At 43.3% G+C, this 12088-nt stretch overlaps 1 protein-coding gene across 4 annotated transcripts in view; it reads right to left on the bottom strand.

Moving 5' to 3' along the window:
• The window catches only part of ACSL6 (acyl-CoA synthetase long chain family member 6), a 389555-nt gene that overhangs the window by 188450 nt on the left and 189017 nt on the right, over positions 1-12088 (bottom strand). For all 4 annotated transcript variants that reach the window (XM_069199190.1, XM_069199189.1, XM_069199191.1 and 1 more), the window contains exons 2-3: positions 8779-8999; positions 2361-2475 (exon numbers count right to left, since the gene is read on the bottom strand). In XM_069199190.1, the coding sequence (XP_069055291.1) occupies positions 2361-2475; positions 8779-8999 (336 nt within the window). The remainder of the gene's footprint in view (positions 1-2360; positions 2476-8778; positions 9000-12088) is intronic.

The following is a 12088-nucleotide window of genomic DNA, read 5'->3' as shown; positions in this document are numbered from 1 at the left end:
GCTGTGCAGCAGAAATTTCCACGCATCGCCCACTGGATCGACCCAGCCCTGTGACTTCGTCCTGCATGCCCAGGATTTCAATGCATCGGCCCCGGGGCATCTGAAAGCCCCAAAAACCTAAGAGGATCCCTGTCTACGTGCCTGAAATAGATGCAAAGCCTGCCCTGCGTGAAAACTCAACGACACATCGTTTGTGTGCGCCACAAAAATTGACACACACCTCCCCGTTTTCCACGCATCTCCTCCTCTGCGGTCCCTTGCAAAGAATTTGAATGCAAACCAGGTACTTTGTGCTTGCAAGAGACATTTGTTGCTTTTTAAAGACTGAAGACTTCTTTTCTTATTTTCTAAGTGAAATCTCAAAGTTTACTTATTGAGTCTTGATCGTTTTGACCTGCATTTAACCAGATAAATTTGATATATTTTTCTAAACAATGTGTGGTGTGTTTTTGTGGTGCTATACTGTGTTATTGCATGATTTAGTGCACAAATACTTTACACAATGCCTTCTCAGTTAAGCCTGACTGGTCAATGCCAAGCTACCACAGGGTGGGCACAGGATAATTTGGATTGTGTGTGACTTACCCTGACTAAAGTGAGGGTTCTTGCTACGACAGGGGGTAACCTGACTGCCAACCAAAGACCCCATTTGTAACAAGGACAAATTGGAGAACGCCATCTGGTAAGAAGTTTGTGGATCCCTGCATATTCCTGTAGTTTATGTCACAGAAATGCAAGGAAAAATAGTATTTGTATTCAATGTTTTACCTTTGCAGGGTATTCTGGGTGAGATTCACACAAGAGATACATCCCTGGACTCCCCTTTGTGTCTACTTTTCAGAAATGTCTGGGTTTGATAGGTTTACCAACACAGTTCCCAGTTCCAGGACTGATTAGTACACCCACCTTAGTTATCATTATCACCAAAAAACTTTTTGGGCCCTTCCCTGTCACGAGCACTTTGCCAACCCACACATGTGAGGTACCATTTTTCTCTAGAGAGTTAGGGGAACGCTGGCTGGTAGAAAATTTCATGACTGCCTGCAGATTAAAGAACTTTGTATCACAGAAATGTGAGGAAAATGTGTTTTTTAGTCAAAGTTTGAGGTTTGCAAGGACTTCAGGGTCACAAAACATGGTGTGAGCCATGGAAGTCAGCCCACTTTGAATACCCCATGTGTTTAGTTTTCAAAAATGTACATGTTGGCTAGGTTTCCATAGGTGCCAGCTGAGTTAGGGTCCAAATTATCGAGCTACCAACATTGGAAAAAAAGGGCGAGCCACACAAGTCATCCCACCTTGGATACCCCTAGGTGTCTAGTTTTAAAAAAATGTAAAGGATGGATAGGTTTCCCTAGGTTCCAGCTGAGACGGGGTCTAAAATCTCAAGCTACTCACATTTTTTAAAAAAGGCCAGCTTTTGGTGGAAAAAAGTAAGCTGGGTCCATGTTTTGTTTTTGGGCTTTTTCCTGTTGCAGGCACTAAGTCTACCCTCACAAGTAAGGTACCATTTATATTGTGAGATATGTGGGGGAATAGTATAGTAGAACCTATTGTTTATTACCTAATAGATGTCACTGCATTTGTGCCTTTGAAATGTAAGCCACTGTATAAGAAAGATGACATTTTGAAAAATACCCTCCAAATCATACGCTAGCACTGGTACCCACAAATTCAGAGACGTAGAGAGACTGATCCTAAACTCTATATCTTGTCCCCATTTCAGAAATACATGAGTTTCCTTGATACCCATTTTTCACTCTGTCTATTTCGCTATAGGGTTTAGTTATACTCTGTACACAATGAAAAACCATTGTACGGCGCACCTCAGGTGTTGGCTCTTGGTTCGTGGGTTCTAGGAGAACCTACAAACCCTATGTATTAACGCAACCAGAAAGGCCTAGCAGATGTAATGGTATATCACAAATAAAAAAACTCAAAAGTTCTCTCAGTCCCCTCCTGGGGAAAACACAAACCCTACGTACCTTTACAGTCCCCAGGATGTAAAAAAAAAAAAAAAGGACACTAATTTGGCGAGGATACCTTATGTGGAAAACAAGTTATGGAGCCTGAAGCGTATACTGCCCCAAGTAGCCAAAAAAGTGTTCAGCACTTTGGGAGTGGGGGGGTCATCCCAGCAGCTAAGGGGTTAAAACTCAGACCTCTTGTTAGTTAAGCAAGGGCGCAAGACTTGTCTTGTTACAGGTTACTAGTCATATATTTCCATTCATATTACATAACAGTCCAGGATGTTCACTTGGTAATAGGTTTATAGAGCTTATCAAACAACTGTTCACTTTGAAGGTTGTATGCAAAGGCATTTCATAATTCTCTTTAACATAAACATTACAGATGCCTACCTGATATGCGCCGTCCTCGAACAAACACCTCATACATTGTTTTGGCATCATCGTAATAGTGTGTTAGTAGACTTTTGCTGCCAGTTAACACTGATTGTCGTGCTCCATCGCCATCCTGAAAATGCAAAACATATATATATATATATATATATCAGCCAGTGAAAGCATTTCTCTGACAATCTCAATGACAAGATTTTTATTGTAATTTCTCTTATAAATCAGTACAATTACATAACTGATTCCTGAAAAGCAGTGAAATTTCCTCAACATTGCTTAAAGTAGATTTTTTTATTGAGATTAAGAGATTCGTCCTAGATGATAAATTATATGAAAATATGTGATTTTTTGATGTAAGCGGATAGTACAGCCAAGGTTAGATACTGGATTAAGTGTGAGTGTACATGTAAGTTCTGCATAGAGAAAGGAGTCAGGCAAGGCTGTGTATTAGCACCCTTTTTATTCACATTATATATTATAGCCTTAGAATCCGCCGTAGCGGGCTCTACCGGCTATTAAAGGAACGCTCCCCGCGTTAAATGCCCGAGCCGAAGGCGAGGGCATTTAACAAGGGAGAGGGACTTTAATAGCCGGTAGAGTCCGCTACGGCGGGTTCTAAGGCTATTAGAACATTCTGTCACTCAGGGCAGAATGTTCTATTAAAAAAAAAAAAAATCACGGAGCCCGAGGGGATTAAAATCCCCTCGGGCTCCGTGAGGCTTTGTTCACAGCTGCTGCTGTGAACAAAGCAACATTGGAATGTTGGCGCTGCGGGCTTTTACCGGCCAGTAAAAGCCCGCAGCACTCCATTGTTTTCAATGGAGCCCCCAGCATTCCAATGTTCTAATAACAATTAAGGGCAGGTTTTAACTGAGCATTGTATTGATCTCCCTCATGTTGGGTGTTGCCCCATCCCGGCTCTTCTCTGGGAGGATGACGCCGTACTAATGGCTCAAACTCCCATTGGCTTACAACGCATGGTGAACATTTAATGCACAATCTGAGGCTTTCCATTAACAAGGGGAAAACCTTTGTTATGAAGTGCGACAGAAGGCCATTGAAATGTAGTAATCTGTTTATTGAAGGTACACATATTGAGTGTACAAATTCCTTCGCATACCTATGTATAATGTTTGACCAGAAGGGTAGTTGGAGGCTGGCTTTTAATACCAGGAAGCTTCATTACAGAAAATCCATTACAGCATTATGTATTTTTTTCTAGAAAACTTGGGAGGAAACCTGTGAAGGAGTTATCTATTTAGAACATAAAGTGTGTGTCCACAGCTATCTATGGTGCTGGCGTAGGGGGCACTTTGACGGTCCACAGTTACAAGTGGTAGAGAACGTGTTCTTACAATTTGTTCTTGCAGTGCCTGACAGTTGCTCTATCTATGCATACCATGCTGAATTGAGGCTTCCATTTCTTAGTGATCTAGTAAAACTTCAACCCATGCTACTGTGGCACAAGATCTAGACCCCTGAGTAAGCCGCCTTTAACCGTGGCATAGTTACAGACTGCTTCAAGCTAGAAGCGGCCTTCCAGCTTTCTTTGCTAATGTATGTTAAAAACTTCCTGTATGATCTGAGACATCGGGAATATTTTGATCAACCGGAACTCCTAATGTCCTCAACAGGAATCATCTTAGAGCAGATTACTTGGCCTTGTGTGAAGATCAAAAGTTGGTTTGTGAGCTGATGAGGCCCACTGTCCACAGGCACGTAACGACTTTGATCACGTTTGGTCTACAACCTTATTTACAATATGTATCTAATGACCAGCATAGATTTATCTTAACCTGCATCAGGCTAGATACATTTTATTGCCTAGTTAGTCTTCAGTTAATTAATGATTGGTGTAGAAATTTAAATAAATGCCCCTGTGATCATATGTCAGATAAGAGTACTAGTCACTGTGTATTATTTTAGACATTTTATATGGATCTAAGGAGGCTTTGGATTCTACCAATTTTTAAGTTTTATTGTTTTAAACAGTATCAACCTGCCTATTTATTCTTAGAGTTTTTATCTGATACGCATATTTGATATCGTATAGCGAAGTTTTTGTGGGCGGTGCTTAAGCTTAGGAACTCACTGAGTTTTTAAGATGTATCATGTTTTTATTTTCTTTTGCACTGATGTATATATTTTGGAGTATGATGAATTTGTATTGGTCTGTGCCTATGGGATTTTAATATGAAATCAAAAAAAACTTTCTGCTGATTTATTGATTACAATTAGGGTATGTCTGTACTTTCTTTTTAACTAATTCAATACTATTTGTTCATTTAGAGAAGGACAGTAACGGGGCATCTGACAAAAAGAGTGTATGTCCTGTACGCCCTCTTTTTCATTCTCTAGCCTTATTCAGGAAGCAGGGAAAACTGACTGCTTTTGAAAATGGCCATCTGCAGACCGTTCTGTCTGTCTGGAGCAACCTTGTAATGTAAACCAAAGCGGTCCTGGGGCCTGTCTTCAGCAATTTCACCAGTGACAACAAATTGGCCATACTTGGGTGGCGGACCTGCCGTCACTGGTCATTTTATCTGAAAAGCATATTCTACCATGTTCGCAAAAGCTTTTTGGGAGGAAGGAGGAAATGACTGAAACAAGACCGACATCTGTAAAGCGGCAGTCCGGCTGCAGCTAGCGTGACTGAGGAACTGCCTCTGACATATCAGTATTGTGGTGGCATTGTCTACCTATGTCTAAATTATGCCCTAATTTTTTTATTTATAAATGATAGCAAATCATTGTATAACTTTGTGTCCTATAGTAATTATGTCCAGACACATGAGCCTGTGCACAGATGAAAGATGAGCAGTCTGAGGTGCGCGTTCCTGTGCATAGAAATAAGTAGGATTATGCAGATACGATTGAAACACTCTCAAACTTTTTTGCAGGTTAAACAGAACACACACGTTTTCCCAGATAGGGAATTCCATCAGCAAAAGCTAAAGATATGTCAACTATTTGAATATTTGAAGAGTGCACAATTGCCATTGGCCGCCTATTGGAGCGAACCTGCAATTGACCAGAGGAGGACCGGTAACAACAGCATCAATATGAGCTTTTTTGTTGACTTGATGTAGATGCAAAGTGCGATCTGCAAAGTCACGAGTTTGCACATATGTTGAGAGAGAGCAGGATACAGAAACATGCAGCATCTTTCCGGTGACAGAGTGGACATGTCTGTTGTGGGGCTAGTGCTGTAGTTTGGAGATAAGGGGCAGCAGCAATCCCACTAGAAAGATGGACGTACCATATATTGGGACTTCATATTTATGGAGGAAGAGTCAGGAAAGGACGGCGATTAAAGGAATCTAGCTACTAAACACCCAGATGTTACTGCTATAAAATGTCATCCTTCGGTTTGGGAATGCAGCTGATCTGAAATGAAAATAAATAAATCATCTATGCTTTAAAACTCTGTTTTTGGCAGAATTTCATTTGCCCAAAACATGTATAGGCAATGGTTTTGCCTAGTTAATAGGCCTCTCGATTGAAGTTATGGATCAGGCAACATAGGATATGGAATGTTTTGAGCATGAAGCTATACATTTTTGTCTGAGCAGATGTAAGAAGGAAAGAAAGCAAAAATAATGTCATTTGATACTGAAATGTAAAACACCTGGATGAACCAAAACTGTAAGAGTATACTCTAATTAACAGCCTTACAACCAATACTGACACTCGACGTGGCAGTTGTATGTCAGGATATCAATAACAAAAAAATGACTGATATAAATATTGAGGGAAACAATCACTCAGCACAGAAATGTTTTGCCTCTCAAGATATGTCAATGTGTTAGGTCTCCCAATATTGAGTCTAAATCCCACAATGTGCAACAAGGGTCCATGTGACTCTAGGATTGTAAATGAGTGTGGAGACCTAAGGCTTTAACAAAAAATCTTGAGCTTTCTCCCAAAATCAGCACTGTGGCCCTCACACATTTCCTGGTACATATTACTAATATATTTTTTTATTCCATTCATGTCTCTAATACTTGCCCTACCACCTATCACTTTTAGCAGACTATCAGATAAAGGGGCATCCTTCCCAGCAAGATTTTTCATCCTGGGTATATGATTTAGATGGAATCTTAATATTTCAGTGTGTACAACTAATATGCGTGGCCCAGAGAATTAAAAAAACTGAGATCACAGTCACCATCTTTGTACCACACCACAAAAGTGCTGTAGCAGCAGGTTACACTTTACAAAGACCAAATAAATACGCACATAAATGTAAAGCACCTGCGAATACTCATTGCAAGTTGCTAACTCATGTGGAGTCCCTGGGAGAAAGCGTTTCTCTCCCACGCCCATCTGTTCCTAGTTATGGAAAAAAAGGAGTACAGGGGGTCCAGAATGTGTTATCTTGCCACTGGCCACGTAATCTAGTGTAGCCCTTTGTTTCTAACTCCCAGAGAGCTGGCACAGATAAAAAGGAAGAAGGCTTGGATGACTGTGAAAGTCTGTAGTTGGGGGTGAATCGGTTTGTTCCCTCGTACAGTAGTTGGACGTGGATGGGAGCGGGTCTTTGCAATGACACTTCATCCCATAAGTTCCCTGTTTCTTCCAATGATGTCCTGATAGACACTAAATATTTTGTCTTTCAAATGAAAAGGCATCAGCAGGTTTCTATCATTCAATAGAAGTTCACGGTTTTAGCTGGGTTACCACTCTTAGGGCAATGACCATGATTGAGCTCTTCCCAAGTTTGGCGCGGTGCTATTGAACTATGCCCTTGAGATTCTGATCTGGCAGAGGTGCTTCAGTTCCTTCAGGAGTGCCTTGAGTTATAGCTGTTTCACTCCCACTACAAGTTCAGTGAGCACACATCAGGACATTTAGGACCCACGAGGAAGATTGCATTGTGGACTACCATTCTTGTCGTCTTGCAGGTTTTTTTATTGCCCTGATGTGCTACCTGTTTTGCATGGGACTTTGACAATTGAGGAAATTGATGCTGTTGTCTGTGAAAACCTGCTTTTTGATGGCCACTACAAAGGGGTGTTGGAATGTTTGATTTATGGGCCTTTCTGCTAAAAAACCTTCCTAGACAGGTCCTAGAGCATGATCTTGGTTCTGTAAGGTATTTTTTCATTCTAAAGCTAAATGGAAATTGTTTCCAGCCCTGGCCTCGTACACAATACATGAATTCCACCGCTGTTTGTTTATTTGTAAATGTTGCTATGGGTATTGTGCTTTATGGTTTCATTCGCCACATTGAGCAGGTGATTACATTAAATGCATGTGACATAGGGGAGTGTCAATGATGATTGGGTGTTTCACGAAGCACATGGCAAGGTCTTGGGCAGAAGAGTGGGGAGATTGCCTATAAGTGGATGAGGCCAATGCTTTGAAGTTAGGTTCGAGATTCTTGTTGTATGTGAACACTGTCGGGGGCATGATCAAATCTCATTTGAGCTTCATCCTGAGGAAGAAGCATAGACAGATTAGGAGGCCTATGTAAGCTGTATGGATCTCACGTAAGATGTACAAACTGAGATGAAGAAAATGATAGGAGGTGATTCCTTAATTACAACTGAGAACGTTATTTATCCAAGTACTTCTTTCATGTTCCAGCCCTTACAGAAGTGTTGTTGGTTTGTTGTTTGAGACTTTGACAGTAACACACGAGGGTTGATGGGGAGAACGCTATTTATGGCAACCAATGCTTGAGTTTTGTAGTTTTACACAGCAGGGGGGCTGGTTTGAAAGGAAGCTCATCTATGATGTAAGGAGAAGGGTGAGGAGTCACTGGAATAAGATGGCTAGTACATAATCGAGGCATTCTGAAGCCCTTTGAGATCTTAAATTCAAATGCACATTACCCATTCATTACATAGCACTTGTTCACAGCAGAGGGAGAGAATATTTTAGAACACTGACCCCTAAGGAACATCACCTTTAATGTGAAGGACTATGAAGCAATGCTGATTAAATTCTTCTTCTCTCCTCGTCCTGTCAATAATGGTGCCTAAAACTTTATGACGGGACACCTCTTGAGTACTTCTGAGTGTTCATTTAACAAATCAGTACACTCTGGGAGTAGTAGCATTTTTTTCTTCTTCTGTAAAAACGCACCCAATGTAAGTGTAATGGAACTTGGGGTTATACTGTCACACTACAGTTATGATGGTCATTTTACGAGTGGAGCAACAAAACATTGGAAACCTGTAGGTAGCAAAGCGTTTCTTTCCCTTTCAACAAAAGCCACACTGCTGATGGGCCGAGATACTAATGTGCTTCCGAAGAGGATCTGAAGAAAGTTAATATACAGAACTCCTAATTGTAATAATTTGCAGCACTACAAAGTGAAAAAAAGCCATCTTACCTATGGTGTCCCGCGTAAAATCTTATAACATGGATCCAACTATGTTAAAGTTGCATTTTGCCCATGATGAGCCCCTCTTACCTCAATTTCGACTGACTGCATGTGGAGATTGCATGGAGGCTTGAGCGCTTTGGGTCGGTTGGCCAACCAGTATGCGATGACTGCTGCGAATGCGCCGAATCCCACTAAGGCTGTGGCGGGCAAACTGCGGAAGAACTGGCTGAAGTCATCAAACTCAGGCAGCCGCAGACTCCGCAGGATTTCCTGGGCTTGCATCTTTTCAAAGATGGAGATGACAAACTCTGCAGGATTGAGGAGAAGGAGGTTGATGAAAGAGGCAGCATTCAGCAGGCCAAACATAGTGGGATTTGTATCTATTGCAATACAGTAATTATTCATACATGACAATTAAAATCACTCTCTAGTTTCTACTCAAGCAGAGCTGGTGCGAAAAGGCAGCTTGTACTGAACATAATGCTGGACCAGTAGAAACAAGGTGCATGTGTAACCAGAACAGGAACACTAGAAATTGTCAATCATTGGTTTACCTTTTTATGTCCTTGAATATTTCAGAATAGCGCTGTCTTTTTCTAAACGATGCAGTGTTAGAAACCTTGAACTCCAAAACGATCAGTGAATTTTCACAAGTGATCTGTTTTCTGGCATACTTACTACTTTAAGGCCATTCATACCGAAGACGCCCAAGTGCTGATAGGATTCATCTAGCTTTTCAAGGTCTAGTCCTGCATCAGCAAGGCTGACTCTACTTACTCCCTCATCTAGAGTATGCAGGGAACTGTGGATGCAACAACTCCTAACGCAAGCCGCGTTTACACCAACTGCCCTGTGAGTATTTGTGGCTAAAACAATGGGAGTAACACACCAAATACTTTTAGCATCCTTTCTGAGGGCAGGTGGTAATAGAGACAGTTAGTGATAAAACAGGCACAACTATCCTTCGTCCCGTTTGCCTTTAGCATCATAGTGCACATGAAGCGGCTCCCCAGTTATATCTTTGCTTTTTCACTCCCAATGATCTCTCCCTGAACTTCTTGTACTAATTTACTGATTTCACTTCTCACTCGCTGTACAAAAGAGGTTCAATTCATTTACCACCCTCTATATTATGTCACCACGTTGCCCCGGACCCTCCTTCGACTAATCCACATCTGTACTTGAATGCATTGGTGTTTATTAAGGTGTTTCACGTCGTATTGGATAAGGATGGATCCCTCTTGACTTCCATCACAATACCTTGAGTTTGCTAATAATTTGCAAAATCTTAGTGGTGGCAGTGAGGAGAGCGGAGGTCCTGAAGATCCTTCAGCGTCCACTGTATAGCAGCAGTCAAAACTGGCCTTGGACATAGGGCTGTATCGAGGGCAATAGGGAGCAATAATATTAATAATAAAATATACAGCGCTTCAGGCTGCCATTTCTAAGCACTGTAAATAACAGATATACACATTTTGATGACTTTCAGAGAGATGGAAAGCTGAGTCGCCTTGGCGGATTTAAACTCCTGACCCAAACACTTTTTAAAGTCTGGCCAAAGTGGGCTCTGGCCCTGGGCACCACCCTTTCACGGGGTCCCATGATAGAGCCAGTTCTGCTCTTCAGAGAGTCTTGACCTGATGACCTTGAATCATTCTTAAACAGCCTGTCTTAAATATCGTATTTCATTTAATCTATTATTTTAATGTGGGTGATGTGTCAAGCTCTATTACAAACATTTTGCAGAGAAATTATGGCCCTCATTACAACCTTGGCGGGTGGCAGAGGCCGCCCGCCAAGGTTGTACCGCTGAGCGGCCGCCAATGCGGCCGCACTCCCGCCGGCCCCATTTTGACATCCCCGCTGGGCCGGCACTCGGAAACAGAGTTTCCGCCCGCCGGCCCAGCGGGGATGTCGGCCGCAACATGGGAGCCGGCTCCTAATGGAGCCGGTGGTGTTGCGGCCGTGCGACAGGTGCAGCTGCACCCATCGCGCTTTTCACTGTCTGCTGTGCACACAGTGAAAAGCAGGGTGGGGCTGTGCCTGGGGGCCCATGCACTGCCCATGCCAAGTGCATGGGTCCCCAGGGGCCCCGCGACTCCCCTTCCCGCCAGGGACTCGCAATCCACTGGGCAGCGCTGCCCTGGAGGATAAAAACCGTCGGGACAACCATGGCGGTCGCACCGCCGGTCCCGGCGGTGCGACCGCGGCGCTTCCGCCATGGTCGTAATTAGCAAGATCGTACCGCCAGACTGTTGGCGGTACAGTCGCCAAAACAGCCCTGGCGGTCTTTGACCGCCAGGGTTGTAATGAGGCCCAATGTGTTTATGTTCATGCAACATCCATAAACAGCTTGGCAAAGCCAATAGGTCTTGCCTATACTACAGCTATTTGATTTGGAAATGTATTTTGCCATGTTGTACACCAGTGTGCCTGCTGTTCAGCATGGCTACAAGTTAGTAGTGTGGAGTGTCAGAGTGGAGGGGAGGAGTAGAATGTCACTGAGTGCATTTGTTGGAGTGTTCTAGAGTGGAGTAGGAGAAGTAGAGTTGAGGGGAGTAGAGTTCAGTGATTCAGTGACAGAAAGTGTTGTGGAGTGGGGTGGAATATGGTGGAGTGGATTGAGGTACTGGGGCTGACTGGATTGGAGTAAAGTGGGGTGGATTGGATTGCGGTAGAGTGAGGTGGATTGAGTGGAGTGGGGTGGATTGGTGTGGGATGGATTGGAGTGGGGTGGATTGAAATGGGGTGAGGTGGATCGGATTTGGGGGAAACTCGAGTGCGGTGGATTAGATTGGATAGGGTGCTTTGGATTGGAGAGATAGGGCTGGGGTGGATTGGATTGAAGTAGGGTGGATTAGGCTGGGCTGGATTGGATTGGAGTGGGGCCAATTGGATTCACTGGAGCGGGGTAAAATTGACTGGAGTGGGGTGGACTGGATTGCACTGGAGTGTGGTGGATTGGAGTGGGCTAGTGGATTGGATTGGAGTGGCCTGATGGACTGAATTGGATTGGGGTAGATTGAGCTGGGACAGGGTGCACTGGACTGGATTGGGATAGAATGGGGTGGGTTCCAGTAGAGTGTAGTGGATTAGAGTGAGTAGGGTTGACAGGAGTGAGTGGAGTGGGTTGGAGTGGGGTGGGATGGATTGGATTGGAGTGGGGTGGATTGAAATGGGGTGAGGTGAATTGGTGTGTGATGGACTGTAGTGGGATAGATTGGAATGAAATGGGGTGGGGTGGATTGGGGTGTGGTGGGCAGCAGTGGGATACACTGGATTACAGTAGTGTTGGGTAGATTGGATTGGAGTGGGGTGCATTTGAGTGGGATGGATTGGAGTGAGGTGTGTTGCATTGAGGTGGAGTAGATGGATTGGATTGGAGTGGGGTGGGGTG

The sequence above is a fragment of the Pleurodeles waltl genome, chromosome 7 (genome assembly GCF_031143425.1).
Source record: "Pleurodeles waltl isolate 20211129_DDA chromosome 7, aPleWal1.hap1.20221129, whole genome shotgun sequence".
Taxonomy (NCBI): domain Eukaryota; kingdom Metazoa; phylum Chordata; class Amphibia; order Caudata; family Salamandridae; genus Pleurodeles; species Pleurodeles waltl.
This window is presented reverse-complemented; position numbering and strand designations above follow the sequence as displayed.